Source organism: Lycium barbarum, chromosome 2 (genome assembly GCF_019175385.1).
Source record: "Lycium barbarum isolate Lr01 chromosome 2, ASM1917538v2, whole genome shotgun sequence".
Taxonomy (NCBI): Eukaryota; Viridiplantae; Streptophyta; class Magnoliopsida; order Solanales; family Solanaceae; genus Lycium; species Lycium barbarum.
The window spans coordinates 138,709,327-138,730,592 of record NC_083338.1 but is presented as its reverse complement, the minus strand read 5'-3'; the positions used below and the strand labels follow the sequence as shown (position 1 = coordinate 138,730,592).

Sequence of the window (21,266 nt, the reverse complement as noted above, 5' to 3'; positions counted from 1 at the left end):
AAATGATGACATATTTTCACAGCCTTATTTATACTAGCGTTTTGTATTTATATAAGACATCTTACTCTTAATTTAATGAACTTTTTTGCCTTAACGTCGAATTGAATGTAATAAACATTATTTTTCCAAATAACTCACGGGAAATGTTACTAAAAAAAAAGTTTAAATTGCTCCTACATCCCAAAATTGCTGTTGGATCTTCCATGAACTTAAGCGGGCAAGTGCACCGATAGTCAGATTTTGGGACCACCATTTAAGTCATAACCGTTGTATATAAAAATTTGTAAGTTTGCCGTGGCAGAACTAACTTCAGGACCTGCTAAAGCGGGGTGCTTTGTGCACCGGACTGTCCTTTAAATTTGGCAACAAACTTCTGATATTTTTGCTTGAAGTTCAACTTGTCAAGGCAAAACTTCCGGTATTTTTGTCTTAAGTTTGGCTTGCCAAAGCCAAATTTCCGACTTGTTTGTTTGAAATTTGGCTTGTCAAGGCCAAACTTTCAATAATCATACCTAAATTTGGGGTGACAAATGTTTTTGAAACTAAAAATAGTTTTTCTGAAATATGAACTACCTATTTTCACCTCTAATAATGTTTTCAAGTTTTTTCAGTACTCACTTGATTTAAATTCAACTTTATATTCAAAATTCAAGATCACTTCTTTAAGCTTGCAACAATGGTAATTTTAATGCTGGAAATCCTTAACAGACTACGTATAAGAGTTTCTAGAAAGATGGTTGCACCTTAAATGCCGCTCTGAAAATAAGCTGCCTGTGCAAAATTTTCCACCTAAACCTAAGGCGGTGTTCACCAAACATTGTCTCTCTCTCACTTAGTCACCTCGCATACTATTCATGGACTTACTCCCCTCCAAACAAATGTAGATAGGATAAAATAGAATATGCGGGAATAATGGTAAATAGGTAAGGAATAAGTTGAAAGAATCTATGTTTTACCTAGAAATACCTATATTTCAATAGACCATGTTTATCTAAGAGGTAGGTGGCCGAATCCCTTGAGAATATACTATAGTTCATCTTCTCATTTGATCTACCAATCCCAACAACCAAACCCACCCACCATCAACAAAAGAAAAAAATAAGTCACTTATTGCTGTTTCTCGTCAGATGATAGATATGCACCTGCAGCATAGGCAATTCAAATTGATTGGTATACAAATAAATAAATTTAATAGATATACTAACATAAGAGTAATAACTTCCTTTACTTTATTCCTTAGTCTCACCAAACTCTCATTACATTAAAACACTCTTCAGTAACATAACATATCCTCCAAATTGGATTTAAGAAAATGTAAATATTCATACAATCATTCATAAGTAAATAAAAAGAGGCAGCATTTGAACATTTCCAAATATCTATTGACCTAATACGGTTTGTGATCCAAGCCTCCTTTTTCTCAAACGTTCAGCGATAATGAATGAGAGCTCGAGGGATTGAGATGCATTGAGCCTAGGATCGCAGTGGGTGTGGTAACGTGAGCTCAGATCATCGAAGGTCACAGTTCGTGATCCACCGATGCACTCTGTGACATTTTGGCCTGTCATCTCCAGGTGAACTCCTCCTGGGTGGCTTCCTTCTTGCTCATGAACATCAAAGAATGCTTTCACTTCAGACTGTCACAAGAAGAAAGTCATGTGAGACACGTGCTTGGTTTAATGATGTATTCACAACTTTTAACAATGGAAGAGCCACATTAAAAAGACTAGAGCGATCAGAACTCATGGGTCCCGATAACCAAACTCATCGAAAGAGACACACAACAACCAAACCTACTAAAGTAGTTGCACACATTGTCTAAACCTACCATCAATATAAAAAATATATATTCTGTTGACTGATTCACTAAAGAAAAACCTTTCCAGGCTCCGCGTTGAGCCTATTCTCCTACCAACCCACCCTGCTTACTTTCTTGGTCCTGGTCTTGCCAAGAAACAACTACGATTCTTCCTGTCAACTACCCATGTTCTCATCCTTGGTGGTCTACCCGTCCATTTAGTACTTGCAATGAAAAACCTATTAAATGACTACTCGTTTGGATGCAATTATTGATCAGTGCAGATGAACTATGCAATTACTTTAAGAACTATTTTACGAATTTTATGAATTCAATGTGTTGTTCAATATCAGCCGCCTTGTTAATAATGTTGAACTTAATAAAATGGATGTTAGGATATGAGGAATTATGGATTATTAAACCGGGCACAACAACTTACCCTAATGGAATCGAAAGGTCGAGTTTTTAGACCGCAAGGAGCTTTGATGGTATTTCCATGCATAGGATCAGATACCCAAGTGACAATTTGCCCTGCTCTTCGGACTGCCCTGATAAGATGAGGAAGCTTAACCCTCATGTTCTCTGCTCCCATTCTGGTAATAATTGTAATCCTCCCAGCTTTGTTTTGAGGGTTCAAAATCTCAATGAGCTTGACCAATGCATTTGGGTCCATCTTGTCGCTCACCTGCAACACAAAGTTACATAAGCCCCCAAATTCAAGAGAAAACGAAAATGAACAAATTACAAAAGTTTATAGTATAGCACTGTGGTCACCTTAATACCAAGGGGATTGGCAACTCCTCTCAAGAACTCAACATGGGCACCATCCAACTGCCTGGTTCTCTCTCCAACCCAAATCATATGGGCAGAGCAATCGTAGTAAAGGCCGGAAGTTGAATCCAACCGTGTTAGTGACTGCTCATAGGGCAAAAGTAAACACTCATGAGATGTCCAGAACTCAGTGGTTTTCATAATGGGATGGTCCATTGTAAGTCCAGCTGCAGCCATGAAACCAAGGGCCTCGTCCACTCTATTAGCTAGTTCACGGTACCTACCATGTCAAAAGTTACATTATTAGCCTACAAAACTATCTTAGTTAGTAAATTGAGATCATTAATTATCTAGTCCTGAATAGCATGCACAAAAGAGGACCATTTTATAGCAAAAAGAGACTTGTATGGTAATAAGCTAGTCACAGGTGAAGTAAAAAAACTAAAAATTCAGTGATGTGCCAGGACCAGTGGTGGAGGCAGGATTTTTGCCAAGGGATTCAAAAAAAAAAAAAAAAAAAACTAAGAAACGCCTAAAGCTGAAAAGATTAGAAACTGTGGTTAGAAGAAATTGACCATATGTCCTCTAAGAGAATTTGAACCCCCTTTACCACTGAGCTGAGCTTTTGGCTTGTGTTAAAGGGATTCAACATTTAATATATATACATAAAACAAAAATTTGACCCTATCCTTCTACCTAGATCTGCCAATGATGCCATCACAACTGCACTTCGTAATCATACCAACACTTTGCAGCTAATATTGACAATAAGATAAAATGCAAGACAAATACAATTAGAGTGCATAGTAAAAGCAATACAAGAAGGAGCATACCTATCACCCTGCTCACTATGCTCAGTGAAATCCAAGTTCCATTGGTTGATCCTCTGCATGGCAGCGTATCCTCCAGTAGCGAAAGCCCTCAACAGATTCAAAGTAGCTGCAGATTGGCAATAAGCCCTGATCAGCCTCTGAGGGTCAGGAGTCCTGGACTTGATATCAAATGCATCTCCATTCACATTGTCTCCCCTGTAACTCGGCAGCTTTACACCATCCTTCTCCTCAAAATTATCTGATCTTGGCTTTGCAAATTGACCGGCCATTCTTCCAACCTATACCAAATTCCCATTTGCTTAATACAAGCATATATTTGAACATGGATCACTTCAAAACATGGAAATCTAGAAATCGAACGCTATAAACAGATGATTATAACAGTCAATGCCAAGAATCCAAGTTAAATTCATTTCTAAGCAGGATTTAAATTCCATACAAATATGGTTAAACAATTAGAAAAGGTTTACTTACCATATCACACCTAAATTTAGCAATCTAATGGCCTAAAAAGTACATAAAAGTTAAAGCTTTCAGGAATAGGGACAACATCAAGCAAAATAACAAAATCAGCAAAAAGTTACTTAGCATACTTATTCATGTTACCAATCAACACTTAATTTTAACCAATCTAATAGCCTAAAAAGTACATAAAAGTTAAATCTTTCTAGAATAGGGACAATATAAAGCAAAATACTAAAACCAATAAACAAACAAGAATCTTTTTGAAAGATATCATCAATGAAAGACTAAAACAAGATATCACATCCATGTGCATCACATGGAAAACATAAATTTGACAATAACCCCACACACAAGCCAAAACAGGTAAAAGGGAAAGGAAAAAAAAAACTAACCTTGATGACAGGAACCTGACCACCAAACATAAGAACAGCACCCATTTGAAGAAGGATTCTAAAAGTATCCCTAATATTATTGGCATTAAATTCCTTAAAACTCTCAGCACAATCACCACCTTGTAACAAAAATGCTCTCCCCATAGCAGCCTCACCAAGCTTCTCTTCAAGATTCCTAGCCTCACCAGCAAACACAATAGGAGGAAAATCTTCAATTGTTTTAAGAACAGATCTAAGCTCTTCTTGATTTGGGTATACAGGTAACTGAAGAGCTTTCTTGGTTTTCCAGCTATCCACCGTCCATTTTGTTTCTGTCACGGTTGGGGTTGACGTGGCAGTGGCTGACGGTGGAGATGGCTTGGTGGGCTTGTCAGAAACAATGGGGGTTTTGGATGAGTCAGATGAATGGACGGCTGAGATGAATCTAACGGATTTGGTTGAGTTGGTAGGGAAAGATGCATTCTTTAAAGGAGATGGTAAATGGGGTTGGTTTTGGATTAAAGATTTGTTAGGGAGAAGAGAATTGGTAGTGCTACTACTTGAAAGAGCCATTGCTAATTTTTTGAGACAAATGTGAGTGTTTTTGGTACCTTTTGTTTTGTTGTTGAGAGAGATGGATGTATTGGTAGGTACCTGAAGAAGAGGAGAAATGGAATGGGGGGTTTTATAAGAAGGTTTTGCGTATTGGGAAGTGGTTGGATGGAGGAAGGAGAGAATGAGACAAGTGGAGTATTAGTTAGGTGAAGGGTATTTTAGGTATAACATTTTTACTCACTTTGAACTGGTTGAAAGTCAAATATGTACCTACTCTTAGCCGAAAAAAAAAAAGAAAGGAAAATAGGCACCTACTTATATTTTCTTTTTACTCTAATTTTGGTTAACTTAACAAAGTGAAGGACGAAAGAAAAGCTTAACCAAGTGAAAGACGAAAGAAAAACTTAACAAAGTGAAATACCCTAGTTTTTAAAATGAGTTTGAGTACGTAAACTATTAGCGTGAAAAGAAATTTACATCATCAGTAACATTCATTTAGTATAATAATTGACGGATAGCATATCTTATTTTTAAGATTATAATCTTAAATATATTTAAAAGATATTTTTGAAGGAAGATGAAATAGTGAAACCTATTTGAAAGATACTTCTCATTCTTGAGTTCTTTTTATATTTTATTTTTATTTTAGGGTTCTAATATTTGATGATTATTTTAGATAAATATTTGTTATATAATATGGTTCATTATTTTTTTATTTTAAATTTGAAATAAAAAATTTAAAGTTTAAAAAATAGTACTCATTCAGTTAGGCCTTATTTGTTTGCACTTAATGGAGGTCTGAATATGAATAATGTAAACCTTTGGTAATTAAGTGTATTTATTTGTATTAAGATTTAAGTACTTATTTGGTCTAATAGGTTTTCATCATTGAGATCTTGAACAAAATATGAATATTTTTTTAATACCACTCTATCCACAACCACCAGTTCCACCCCCACCCTCCCAAGCCCCAACCCCAGCCACCCCTGCGCTGCCCCACACCACCCTCACTCCTCCCACCTACCTACCCCTACCTACCCACGCTCCACCCCACCCCACTAACCCACACTACAAACCATCTCTGCCATCACAATCACCACCACCACTACTGTCAAGCACCACCACTACTACCAACCACCTCCATCGCGCCCGTCACTACAATAACCACCTCCACCAACTATCACCATCATTACAAAACATTTCAACCATCACTAACGAACATAAATGTTCTTTTTTTATATAATAGTAATTCTGTTTTATTAGATTTATATTTGTCTTCAAGAAAAAAAATTATATAATGAGATGTTTTTTAGATTTATATTTATCTTCAAATATTTATTTATTTTTTATTAGATCTGTATATTTATCATATTATACTAATAGCAGGAAGCTCGTTAGTATAAAGTTGGATTATCATTTTATCCCTGTAGTAAATTAAAATCTAATTAAATTTCTAATCAAACAGTAATATATTAATGTAGTAAATCAAAATCGAATTAAATATCTAATTAGCAACAAAGAAAGTGATTAGATGGGATCATATTAAATGATTGAGTTGTTACTATGGTCGTCTTCCTTCCTTGAATTTATTTTCTCAACCTTTTCACCTCCTAGCTTAATGTTGGTGGATTAATTTAGTTCCCTTTAGAAAACTACACAATCCCTTCATAATTTGGTACATTAACCAGGCTTTTCAACATTAACCAGGCTTATTGTTGATTGTTATAAAAAACGGAAGAATTTGAAGAGTTGTCATTGCTAAAATAATAAAAACTAAATGATCATATTATCTTATTATTATTATTATTATCATCATCATCATCATCATCATCATCATCATCATAATAATATTACTTTGTAACCCTTCAAGAAATTTTAGTACAGAAAATTTAACTTACTTATATCTCTTCAGCTTTTTTGGGTACATATATCTCTCTTCAATTGCTATCATTATTATTCTCTTTTAAGTAATATAAATTTTCATAATAAATTTGATTATTTTAATATGAAAGCAAATGAAAAGACAATTATTCATTAATAATCTACTAAAAGAAACTGTTATCTCTTCATTCTCCAATTATCTGTATTTCTTCGATTCCTCAAATGTCTATTTCTCTTTCACTTTTTCTTCCAATGACAGTACTATGTACTTGAATTTGGTTTCAAGAGCAGAGAGTGTACTTGAATTTGGTTTAAAGAGCAGAGAGCCCTTGCCGCATGTTCTTTTAAGATTTTTTTTTTCTTTTCATTTTGCTTGTTGCTTAATATCTTGTTTTTTTTGCTTATTATATAATGTTGTTAATTAACGTTTAAGAGTTTGATCTTTCACATGAAAATAAACTGCTAAAATTTTGTTTCAACAACTTATGTGATAATTTTTTTATTTCAGGAGAAAATAATTGACGTGTTGCTTTTGCAGACAGTTGAAGCGCCAATATAAATGAGGTAGGCAACAGGTATTTCTAACAAGATTCTTTATCTTTGGCACAATTTTTTGCAATTCTTTTTCCCGAGTAATTTTCGATTAATTTAATCTGAAATCGGTATTGTCAAAAAGCTTCCTCTAGGACATTTAATTATCTTATGGTTAATTTGATACCACATGATTGCCTTTTAAATTCAAATGATCTCTTTTCATCATAACCATCTGATGTATGACCTCTTCAATTGAACTCTATGGAAAATATGCACTAGTAGATTTCAACATGTTAATCCATGTGTGTCGTACAAGACATAACCTCTTTCATTATTATACGTTTTGTTCGCCAATTACTTATTCAAATTATGTTTTGATTTAGTTTCTTAGACTTAGAGATAAAAAGGATAACCAATGTCCCCCCCCCCCCCCCCCCCCAACAACCCCAACAACCCAAAATTCATGGCAAGTAAAACTGAGAAAATGTCTCAAAAAGACAAACTCTAATAAATGAGGTAATTAAATTTAATGTTGGAACTAGGGAATTTCGTTGTCTAGGTTGGGACCTTCATGTTTTCAGCTCGACAAATTTTTTTCATAGTTAAGGAGGAAAAGATTGAAGATTTCACTTCTACTGCTCATGAAAACAAACAAAAAAAAAAAAAGGAGAAAGCTCACGGTTGATGGTACGTTGTATTAATAATTCTTCTTGCAATAGATTTCTCTAGCTAATGTACAATATATATTTCACTTATAACAGAATCGTGAGAGTTTAAACTCCTTTCTCTAAAGTGAGTCTTGAGCTACATTGTTGTTTTTTGGCTTATAAGTACAATTACTTTACAATTTTGTGTGAACTGATTCATGAGATGGTATTATGTTTACATCCGATCCAACAACAGCAACTATATCATCATATTTGGCCAATTAAGATTCTAGGATTGCTGTCAAGGCCAAGGGTGTTGTCTGAAGAAATCTCTTCATATACCTGCTTAATAAATTATGTTGATCTACTTCTCCAGGTGCTGTAGAAGTGCTGTATCGTTTGTCAATCCGTTTGGATTATAGAACTGATGTTGTTGTATTCTTTTTTTGTATCTTTTTTTTGGTCGTTGTGATGTTATAATGTCTTACCGGAGAGCCATTATACATGATTATCATAAAATATCAACACAGTGATGATCTTCAATTTTATTCTACGATCTTTGAATTTTATTTATTATTCTTTTCTTTGAATTTTGAAGACAATGGACATAATAATGATAGATCCAAAATCTAGTTATATTTAAATAAATACATTATGCACATTCAACGTGGGAAAACAAACAGTGTTCATCATTCAGTATTCAGATCTAGAAATAATATCTTAATCATTCGTACATTCTGATTTAAACGTCTTAATCTTAATGAAAATAAATTAGGCCTAGAGTAATAATAGGAAGGAAAAGAGGATAAAATTGCATGATTAGAATCGAACACCAATGAGTTATAATTTGTTTGTTAGAGAAGAATGCTTTTTTTTGTCAAAGAAACAATATATTGTGTATTTGTGTGTCTGCAAGACTTCTAATGAAATTTGAGGAAATAAATAATAAAGTTGTACTTCTCGTTTAATATATGAGGAGAAAAGATGAAAATAATGGATAAGCGAGAGTAATTCTTCCTTCATTTTCTATCTAATAGCTTTTGCAGTTTATAGAACCAAAAAACCATGAGATATCTATCTAAAGGCACAAATTGGAATCACCATTCACCCCTAGAAGAAAATCATGAACTACAATACTTGCCCCCTTGTTTAATTGTCTGGTACTAGCTTTTTGAAATTTTGATGTCGTTGAGGTGTAATTTTAACCAAAGCTATGGACAAGAAATGGTGAAAAGAAAAAAAGAAAAAAAGAAAAAAAAAGCTAACCTACTCCCTCATGCCCCCCAACCCCAACCTAAACAAGCATACGCTCACATTCACATACACATATAGGGGATTTATCTTAGTCTTTTTCGCTTGAATGTCACGCCATATATAGAAGGTTAATTTTTTTTTATTTATATATACTACTCTAATAAATATTGAACTCTTGATGAAAACTCATGTGTGTGTATGTCTATATGTGTGTATATTACTATATGTAATAAGGGATGATCGAACAATTTTTGTCGTCCTCAAGTTAGATTGTAACTAGGCTCCCCAACCGAAAAAGCTCCCTCTTCTAAATTTACCCCTATCTCTCCCCTTTATTGCTTCAAACTACTAAGGTGTGTTGGTGTAAATAGAGACACTTTGAAGCCCTTTTTCGATAATACCAAATCCCTCAAACTAATTGTTTCCAGGTGAAATCATATGCGGCTATGCGCTATACTGCATCTTTATATGCCTCAATATTACCCCTACTTTGGTTATTTATTACTTAATTGCCATTATTCAATTTGATAAAAGTTTAAAAACTTTCCGGCCCTTTAGAAATACTTATAATTTGTGAATTGTGAAGATTCCACACGTCACTATACAAAACTTTTAACATTACTCTGTAGATGATACATTTCACCCAGTGCATTATGAAATTATTTTTAAATTCTCCGCATCTTGTTTTTGTGTAGTATTTTTTAAATTTTGAAAATATCAAATAAGGTATGATGTTCTAAATTGATGTTCTCGAAAAATGAGAAGCAGAAACAGACAATATAATTAGCTACCTTTTTTTTTTAACATGTTGTAACTATTTAAAAATGGGATAATACAATATGCATATTTGGTGTTACCCTAAGTAAAGCATGTACAGTATTGCACCGAAGAACAATGAAAGTTCTCTGCTTAACAGCTTATAGAATCTTCAATTGTTTAACGTGAGGCTTTTAGAATTTAACAAGAAATTTGATCTTTATATTAAATATCATTGGCTAACTTATTTATTATTCATTTTTTATAAGAACCTTGGGATTCAAATCTTTTTCTTGGGAAATTGTGTTGGTATATAATTGATGAGTTATTTATCTCATGTTTAACAAAATTAACTTACTTTTTTCTGACATTGTTTGAGGTATCATAATTTTTTTAATTTTTTTAATACATGTGTACTTAAATATTACATAGTTTAAAAGAAATCTATTTCTTCCATAGCTAAAGAAATTATATGCTCACAAATTTATAGAAATGCCAAATGTTCCCAATTTATGATCTTCGATCAGTTATAATTATTTACTTGTAAATATTTTTACTTTGTAGTATATCGAATCACGTGTGTCCCTTTATTATTTACTAATTCTCTTCCAAACTTGCTTCTTACTAAAAAAAATCACTTTTAAAGATTATCTAATTATGTGACTAAAAAACTTTGATTCTTATGAGAACTTATCGACAAGACATGATTAACGCGCTACCACCATAAATCTATTATCCGAAATAAAAATATGATTCAAATTATACAATAACTAAATTTAGAACTTTTAAATTTTAAGTTTGGGCCCGGGCTAAGCACGGGCCTGCTTAAACTAGTATATATATACACATAGAATGTGTGTGTCTGTTCCTTGAATTTAAAGTGGGAAAAATATCAACTCTTACTATAAGTTCAGTAGCGAAAAATAATCGGCCTAGTTAATACCAGCTTATGAATTAATCTCCAAAAAAAAGGCCACTTGTTATAAGTTTAGGTGAACAAGCACAAACTCAAACAATATATATATATATACTTTGACTTAGTCAACTGCAATTAAAGTTTGTAATATAATGATTGCCAACTCTATTTTAAAAACCTTTCAAGTGCAACGTTCATTTCTCTTCTTGTTGACGAGCTCATTCGGTCATTTTACCTCAATAGTATTAATATATAAGAAGAAAAAAATAACTCTATCTAACACCTTTTCGTTCATGTAATTTTTTTATTTGTTTTGGTTTTTACCATAGGGCCTACTTTATATCATACTATACATTATTATTTGGAGAATTAAATAATTTTGCTTTGACTTACAACCTTTTTTAATATCTGTAAAATATTTTTAATTAAAATAAATTGTAATTCTATTAAACAGTTTATGTAGATCTAGTTATGTAGTTAGATTTTATGCTAAAAGTTTAAGAAATTGATGTCCAAATTGAAATCGGAAATATTAAATTTTTGACGGACCTCATACGTTGAACCTCTCCGTTATTTTTGAAAGGAAAAGAGAATTTTGTTGTAATTAATTGTTGATGTCACAATGGCTTCATCAGCTTACCAACCTATGAATCTCTTAATCAACAACAACAACAAAAGGATCTCGAGTCTTCAATCCACCAACCACATTTTCTTTATTATATCTTCTCTTTTTATTAATTAATACCTCCTTTTATTTTGGCAACTCTAACAACCATTTGTTTGTGCTCTTTCTAATGGGATAACTCATCTTCTCCATATTAAAATAACTGGTCAAATTTCAAAACTCAACTCGTTTCCAAACTTGGCAAGAGAGTGATATTAGAGTCTGGGAATTGAAAATGAATTGAACTACGGTTATTTGCTTAAATAAAGGAAGTCGATCTTTGAAAAAAAAAATCGTCTTAAAACTTTTGTGAAAAGAATCCAATTGGGACTTGAACCCATGACCTAGGTATATTCTACGGTATGTGTTATCTTTCTGTATTGGAAAATAAAATTTCTGAAAACTAATAAATACCCTCTTGTTCGCTTTTAGTTGTTCACTTTTGACTTTGCATGCGCTTTAAAAACTAATAAATGAAGTATACCAATCAATCAGATCATCCGAAGCCGAGCGACAATGATGACACAAGAAGAGACTCTATTCTCAACTCTTTAAGAGCAAGAAGAAGTACTTTTATATATAAGCACAACAACCTCATTTTCCTTTCACCAACCAAAAACAAATTCACACTACACTTAAAACCCAACACAATGACATATCCATCCACTTTTAATTTCCTAGTCAATTGCATGAAGGACTGAATTTGGAAGATTCATGATAATTGTCTCGGCTCTGTCAGTTGTGGTATATTTGTGTAGCAAAGTTGCGAGAGATTCCTCGACAAGGGGCAAGTTTATAAACGTGTAGGGGAAGGTATTAAAACAGTTTTGCCTCCTCATATTTTAAGTTAGCACAATACTTTATATAAAAAAGGAAAATGGTCAAATTTACCCTCCAAGTATGGTTTATAGTTTAAATTTGCTCTCCGTCAAAGTGTGAGATCAAATTTGCCCTCCCTATTAGAATACTTGATAAATTTGTCCTTATAGTTATATAGATGGAAGTGTGACTTGAACTCCACAACACAAAAAAAAATAAAAAAAAATAGCTACATTGAATCCATGTTAAATCCACATAGGATTTCATATCCAGCTCAATTAACCCATTACCCGACCCTTTTCCCCATCCCATAAATATTTTTTCAACCTATTTCATTATACGAATAGCCAGTAGGTTAAATCGGCGAGAGAGAAAAAGGCAAAGCACTGGACCACTTCGCACTTCAACTACACAAGAAGAATATGAAAGTTACCCCACAGAAATAAGTTAGCAGCCTTTTTATTACTACTATTAAGAAGCACCGGTTGGTGCTTCTTTTTCGTCCTCCGTTCCCCCATAAAAAAAAAAAAAAAAAGTTTTGCACCCCATATTAAACAGGTCCATTAAAAAAAAAAAATTGTAAAAAAAAAATTGTGGCTCCATATATATTAAATAACAACTAATATTAAAAAAATTGTGCGCCCCATATTAAACATCATCCAGTATTAAAAAAAAAGTGGACCCACCACATCCGAATTCACGGAAAAAAAAAATGGACCTCATATTAACAAAATCAAGCAATATTGAAAAAAAAAAAAGTAAATCCCATATTTAAAAAACAAACAATGTTAAAAAAAAAGTGGGCTCCATATTAAACATCATGCGTATTCGTAGCAAACACTAATATAATAAAGTTTTAAATACGGAGCACAAACTACAATGTTATATTAATCGTGTTTTGAACATAGTATCCCATATTGACAAAATCAAGCAATATATATATATATAAAAAAAAAAAAAGTGCAGACTTTGTATTCTTAGCAAACACTAATATAATAAAGTTTTAGATACGGAGCACAAATTACAATGTTATATCAATCGTGTTTTGAACATAGTATATATAAAAAAAAAATAAAAAAATTGGGCCCCATATTAAACATGCCCATAAAAAAATTGTAAAAAAAAAATTGTGAGCCCCATATTAAACACCATCCAGTATTAAAAAAAAAAAAGTGAAACCCACCACATCCAAACTCACGGGAAAAAAAGTGAACCCCATATTAACAAAATCAAGTAATATTAAAAAAAAAAAAGTGAATCCCATATTAAAAAAACAAACAATGTTAAAAAAAACTGTGGGCCCCATAGTAAACACCGTGCGTATTCGTGGCAAACACTAATATAATAAAGTTTTAAATACGGAGCATAAACTACAATGTTATATTAATCGCGTTTTGAACATAGTATCCCATATTAACAAAATCAAGCAATATATATAAAAATAATAATAATAATAAAAAAAAAAGAATCCCAAATTGTGGGCCCCATATTAAACACCATCCAGTATTAAAAAAAAGTGAAACCCACCACATCCAAACTCACGGGAAAAAAAAATTGGACCCCATATTAACAAAATCAAGCAACATTGAAAAAAAAAAAGTGAATCCCATATTTAAAACAAACAATGTTAAAAAAAATGTGGGCCCCATATTAAACACCATGTGTATTCGTAGGAAACACTAATATAATAAAGTTTTAAATACGGAGCACGAACTATAATGTTATATTAATCGTGTTTTGAACATACTATCCCATATTGACAAAATCAAGCAATATAAAAAAAAAAATGAATCTCATATTAAAAAAATAAACGTCAAAAACAAAAGTACAGACTTTGTATTCTTAGCAAACACTAATATAATAAAGTTTTAGATACGGAGCACAAATTACAATGTTATATCAATCGTGTTTTGAACATAGTATATATAAAAAATAAAAATAAAATGGGCCCCATATTAAACAGGCCCATTTAAAAAAATTTTAAAAAAAATTGTGGGCCCCATATATATTAAACAACAACTAATATTAAAAAAAATGTGGGCCCCATATTAAACACCATCTAGTATTTAAAAAAAAAAGTGGAACCCACCACATCCAAACTCATGGAAAAAAAATAAACCCCATATTAACAAAATCAAGCAATATTAAAAAAAAAAAATGTGGGCCCCATATTAAACACCGTGAGTATTCGTAGCAAACACTAATATAATAAAGTTTTAAATACAGAGCACAAACTACAATGTTATATTAATCGTGTTTTGAACATAGTATCCCATATTGACAAAATCAAGCAATATATATAAAAAAAAAAAATTGAATCCCAAATTGTGGGCCCCATATTAAACATCATCCAGTATTGAAAAAAAAAAAAGTGGAACCCACCACATCCAAACTCACAAAAAAAAAAGTGTACCCCATATTAACAAAATCAAGCAATATTGAAAAAAAAAAAGTGAATCCCATATTTAAAAAACAAACAATGTTAAAAAAAATGTGGGCCCCATATTAAACACTATGCGTATTCGTAGCAAACACTAATATAATAAAGTTTTAAATACGGAGCACAAACTACAATGTTATATTAATCGTGTTTTGAACATTATTCCATATTGACAAAATCAAGTTGTTATGTTCACTAAAATAAATATACTTAAAATATTTATATTTTAAAATAAGATAGAATTTAATGCAAAAGACAACATGACAAGTAAAATGAGTTAAACTGAGAATATTTACCAAAAATTAAAAAATATTATTTTTTCGTTTAATTAGCAATCAATTTCTACTTTGTTTCGTTTTAAACATGTAAAATTAATTTAATAATTTGAATTAGAATTATCCAAATCAAAATTTGATAAAAAATAATAAGTATTTTATACCTTTAAATTAATCGAATTAAAATTGAAAGTATGCTTAAATATTGCTATTGTTTTATCTCAAAGAGAGGAAAATAGTTTATACAAGTCTTCTCTTTTAAAAAATATTAATAAATTTGCCGATTTTGTATTTGTAGCAAACATTAATATAATAAAATTTTAGATACGGAGCACAAACTACAATGTTATATTAATCATGTTTTAAACATAATATATACTCTCTCTCTCTCTCTCTCTCTCTATTCAAAGACAACTACATACACATAGATGCACTATAATCTAAAGTGTTGGGCCCGTGCGCAGCACGGGCATAGGCCGTCTAGTTTATTTATATTGTTTTCCGCAATATTTATGAGTTGGGTATGGGTTGAAAGAATATTTATCGGATGGGGAAACAAATCGGGTTATGAGTTAATTGAGTTGGGTATAGGACCCTATGTGGCTATTTTTTTTTATATTTTTTTTTTTGTATTGTGGAATCCAAGTCACACTTCCATTCATATCAGGGCAAATTTATCAAATATGCTAACGTGAATGGTAAATTTGATCCCAAATTTTGACGGAGGGCAAATTTAAACTATAAACCATTGTTGAATGGTAAATTTGACCCTTTTTCCAAAGGAAAAAAAAAAGGGCCTTTGATAAAGAGTGCTTACTTGACTTTTTTTTAGAACTTTCGTTTGTAACTAAGCTAAGAAAAGATTTGGTCAAAATTTAATGGATCTAAGTAAGACAAATGTTTTACGAAATGAATGAGATTAATAATGGGCAAACTACATAAATGATAAATATTTGGGTTTTAATCAAACCACATAGCAAATGTTTTAATATTTACATTTTGTAGCAACAACCCAGCTGCCAACGTACAGTAGTATACTTTTTTTATTTTCGATGTATTCATGAATACAACAGTTTTTTTTTCCCGTTTTTTCACTGTATTCATGAAAATGACTATTTGTATTTATAAATTGGCTTGCTGTATTCATAAATACAGTGAGTAAAAAATGAATACATAAAAACATATATACACCAAAAATTAACAAACACCATATTTTCGATATGTATACAACAAATACAGGTGTATAAAACATAGATACACAAAAAACAATTAACAAAAACAGGCGAAAAACACTGCATACAACATATGTATACCAAAAAAATAACGAATACATTCAAATATTGAATACAAAAAATAAAATTGATTGTATTCATTTGTATACAGGCGTAAATTCACTCTATTCATTGTATACAAAAGGATTTCTTCGAAAACGCGAAAAATATTGTATACAGCGTATGTATACACAGATTTGAAAAAAAAAAAAACTTTCGAAAAATATGTATACGGTGTATGTATCCACAAATCTGGAAAAAAACTTCCGGTCAAAAATTCAGATCAGATATGTGTACGCCTTTTTCTCCTTCACCTTCTTTTCTCCGTCATCATCACCGTCACCTTCAAATCTAAAAATTCCTATCGGATCTGAAAAAATCGAAGAAATAATGTATTTTCCGGTTAAAGGTGAAGAAGACGCCGGAGAAGGGAAAATGAGAAGAAGGTTGCTCCGTCGTGCCGGAGAAGAAGACATCGGAGAGGGGAAAAGGAGGAGAAGCAGCTTCCGCCGTGACTGTAAGGAGAAGATGCTGAAATCTGGTTCAGATCTGTTTCACCGGAGCTCCGGCGGTTTCGTGGTGGCCGGCGGCGGAGTAATGGGAGAAGATGGAAGAGAGAGATGGGAAGTGTGGTTGGAAGTGAATAATGTGATTGATAGGGTATTCTACTTTGTGTATATATATATATATATGTATTTAACATATTATTATTCACCGTGAGATGTAATTATTTTAAAATATAACTACTAATATAAATATGTAGTAGAGTTAGTTATGTCATGTAGTTATCCTATTAATAATTCCCTCTGTATTACCAATGGTTGAAAATACACATCACATCGAATTCACTAGAGCTCATTAGTCTTTTTTGATTTTTCACTTGCGTCCGATATCCGCATTGAAATTATCGTATCGGCTCTAATGAACACACGGAAAAGTAATCATGGAATTGCACCTATTGCAGATCTACTTTACAAAATCAATATAATTTTAAATTATCGTATATAACAGATATTATTTATTTTAGATTGTAAGACAATACTTTATTTATAGAGTATTTACAATTATTTTTCATCAAGTTATTAAATATATATATATATATATATATATATATATATTGTATGAAATTTAATTAACAATATAGCTAATCCATTTAATCTCTTTTAAGATTTTATTTATTTTACTTTTTAAAACTTTTTTCTGTCGAGACAACTGTTACACATGTTGTTAACATTAACATCATTCTCTAAGCAGTATAGACATTTGAAAAATAATCAATGTTTTTATCTGATTGAGTATAACTATAATAGCATTATTTTCACCATTTCCCTTAATACTTGCAATTTGAAGAGTGATCGAGTCAAAACCATCAATATCAGAGTGACCGTTATGTTTTGAAAAACATTCAAGATTAAAAGAATACCCTTTTAAACTCTCATCATCTAGTGATATCAATTCTTTTACCAATAATTAAATAAGGAAATCAAAACTATTTCATATGCTTTGAATTGTTCAAATCTATTTTCAAGACAATATTAATATATACAACTATTACTTTTTTCGTTTCAATTTATGTGACATACTTTTTTTTAGTGAGTTTAAAAATAATGACACGCTTCTATATTTGAAAACAATTAATTTCACATTTTCTGTTTTACATTTAATGAGAAGAATCTATAACCACATAAATATTATAACATGTTTAAGACCACAACTTTTAGAAGTCTCCATAACATGTTTATGTTGTTATATATTTAAACCACGTTTTTTTTTTAATATTTTCATTTTAAATTTCGATTTTAATTATATCACATAAATTGAAACATGACGAGTATTAGAAAGATTAAGAACTCAATATTAGGGGGCCTTAAAATAGTTGTTTTGGCTGCTTTAACCTTTAGCCGCCTATGATCGTACTATCATTTGGAGGAGTAACATGAACACGTGTTATGGAAACCAGTAAGAATCAACCAAAAGAAACAAGGGATGTTAGGTAGACAATGCTACTACAAAAACACCCACCAACTAAAATGATGGTGGCTGGTGGCTATTCAGTATCCCATTTTTAGTTCTTTGGGTATTAGTTAATTCTCTGAAATTGGTGCCGACAACCTCCTAAAAGAAAGAAGAAAAAGGAAAACTTAATGATGTCATAAAATCGAAAAGAAACAAAAATATCAAAAGAAGGTGTCAAGAATGTAACACCAAACCCAGAAGAGCAAACAAATCAAGCCTAGTGATCCAACAATTTGGTAATAGAAACTAGAACCAAACTCAATCATTTAATATTCTAGTCCCACGAATTTCTTTCCTAATTTTGTTCCTTGTTTTTCTCAGGAAGGTCTACAAGAATTTTGTAGAATAATCGACTATTTAATTCAAAAAGATCAGCTTTTGATTAAAAATATCAAAAGATTGATTTAATAAATATTGGGTATGTGCAGGGAGGTAGAACGGGCGGCTGGGCTATGCGAATGTGAATGGGGTAGTTCACATCTACACAATGTAACATATGTCTATTAACAATACTTGGACAAGGATGGTTCTCCACTACTGCAAACCATTGAATTTGTAAATATTGGAAGGGGGGCTGGGCAATGCGAATGTGAATTGGGTACGTCACATCTACACAATGTAATTTTTCAACGAACATATGTCTATTAACAATACTTGGAGAAAGATGGTTCTCCACTACTGCAAACCATTGAATTTGTAAATATTGGAAATGTAGATGAAAAAAAGTTAAAACAAATACTACATGCCACTAAAATAAGGTTTCAAATACAATTTTTTAACGGTTCATGCACTAGATATTTTTGCCACTTGTCGTTTTAGGTAGGGGTAAGCAGCGACGGATCCAGAATTTTTACTCAGGGGTTCGAAAAAAACAACAAAAGCTAAATATAAAAAACTATATTATTCTTGGGGATCGAATCTAAGACGCTAGAAATAATTTTGAACACCCTGAACCGATTGAACTAACCTTTTGCATTTGTTCAAAGTGTTCAAAAGTTAATATATGTACATAAACACGAAAAATTTACCCTATATATACACTATAATTTTTTGCCAATGATGTTCGGGTGAACACCTTCACCACCATGTACATCCGCCCCTGGGGTTAAGGTCTGCGTACACTTTACCCTCCCCAGACCCCATATTGTAAAATTTTACTGGGTATGTTGTTGTCGTCGTCGTCGTCGTTGTTTTAGGTGATACGCAATCTTAAACAAGTTAAAGATGTATAAAAGGATGCCCGCGAAGAAAAAAGGTCTATCCATAAATGATATAGGGGTAAAGTATGTTTTAAGTAAAAAAGAAAAAACAGCAAACAAATATGTGCATTGAAGTATACCGAGAAAAAGATACTAATAAAAAATTGCAAAATAAATCGTTATAGCAGCGTACAGATAACGGTTTAAATTGTATTGAATATTCTCACAGTATGACTTGACAAATATTACAGAAAATATGCCATCTATGCTCTACATAAGGATTTTTTCACAACTAGCATAAGCCCATTATCACTGAAGTGACAATTGTCCAATGGACCTCAGCAAAACTTAAGGGCATGTTAAAATGTTGGTGTGGAAAAGAAGATGGGCAATTTGCAGGATTGTCCTTCGCTAGGGGTGGTCTTTAATTTTTGCCCCTCAAATTGGTGGTTTTTAATTTTTGTCATTCACTAAAAATCTCTTGGTTTCGGGATCGAATCCCTGCTCAGTCAAAAATTAAAAAAAAATCGCAAGGCAGAGTTTTGCACGTGCTTCATGCAGAGTTTCAAAACTCTGCTCTAGAGGCAGAGTTGAAGGCAAAATTCTGCCTTGCTAATCCAAATCTCTGCCTTGCTAAATTCCTTCTTGTTTTTACTGAGCTGAGGTTCGAACTCAGAACCTCGGGATATTAGGCGAAGGACAAAAATTAAAGACAGCCAACTTGAGGGACAAAAATTAAAGACCACCCCAAAAGAAGAAGGACAATCCGCGCAAAAAGAATGAAAGAAGTTACAATCGCTCTTATTCTTTGCAGCCCATTATAGCCTCATTCTTATGAACTTTGGGATTTCGAACCCCAAAATGATATGCTTGAGGTTCCCTCCATTCAGAACTAATGAACTGTCAAGTATGATGATTAAACCTTTAAATTTTTAGTCGTAACTCGAACATTAATTTTTTAAATTAATAAAATAAGATTTTAGAAATTAGAAATTACATAAAAGTGTCAGAAATTACAATATTTCAAATATATATTTTTTAGATAATATCTTAGATGAATTTAGATAGAGAAAAATGGTAAATAATGATTCGTAGCCGGGCAAGAATTTCGTGGTAGTAGAAAGGGGAGAAAATTTGTATCTTTGAGTGGTTATTCAGATCGTTCGTAGATTCTCGGCCCGGTCCTTCAACTTCCCCTACAGTTGATCTCTTGTTAAGTAATGGATTTATTGGTCCATCATATTTCCTTCTGTTTTTTCTTTATCTTTGTTGATTGCTACACGATCATAAGTAATATATGGCAGTTGCTAACCACATGTCTGGGTGGTGTAGTTGGTTATCACGCTAGTCTCACACACTAGAGGTCCCCAGTTCGAACCTGGGCTCAGACACTGATTATCCTTTTCCAAGTTTTTTCCTTCTGGCGCTAATCCCATAGATCATCTATTTTATTTTCATTAATTTTAACAGACTCTGAAACCTCTAAACCATTTAGTTAATATTTTAAAAATATGTTCCTTGCAGTTTTGCAATGTTCATGGTAACTATTTATCTGGACTGGGATGTTTACATCAAATTCACAGAACTCATTATGATTAAGTGAACTAAGCTTTGATGTAAAATACCGTTGCAAATAAGTTTTTATTGTTAAGAGGAAATAGTTATCCTCTCAATAAAGTCCAACAGAATAAGACTTAATACTGCATGCTTTATTTTAGGTCCCCGAAAATACTAATTCAATTTTAACTTCTCTTTTACTTAAATATATTTAATGAAAATCCATTTTTGTTATCATATCTAA

General features: G+C 32.0%; 1 protein-coding gene and 1 non-coding gene across 2 annotated transcripts; one reads left to right on the top strand and one right to left on the bottom strand.

The window, feature by feature from the left end:
* Window positions 1-1,208: 1,208 nt before the first annotated feature.
* LOC132627551 (phospho-2-dehydro-3-deoxyheptonate aldolase 1, chloroplastic) lies at window positions 1,209-4,911 on the bottom strand. The gene is made up of 5 exons (XM_060342948.1): window positions 4,260-4,911; window positions 3,403-3,680; window positions 2,573-2,849; window positions 2,238-2,483; window positions 1,209-1,637 (listed from the first exon to the last, which is right to left on the bottom strand). The coding sequence occupies exons 1-5, from the start codon at window positions 4,809-4,811 to the stop codon at window positions 1,380-1,382; spliced, it is 1,611 nt and encodes a 536-aa protein (XP_060198931.1). The 5' UTR covers window positions 4,812-4,911; the 3' UTR covers window positions 1,209-1,379.
* Window positions 4,912-20,782: 15,871 nt separating this feature from the next.
* Window positions 20,783-20,856, top strand: TRNAV-CAC (transfer RNA valine (anticodon CAC)). The gene has a single exon. It is a non-coding gene; the product is annotated as a tRNA-Val (tRNA).
* Window positions 20,857-21,266: the final 410 nt, after the last annotated feature.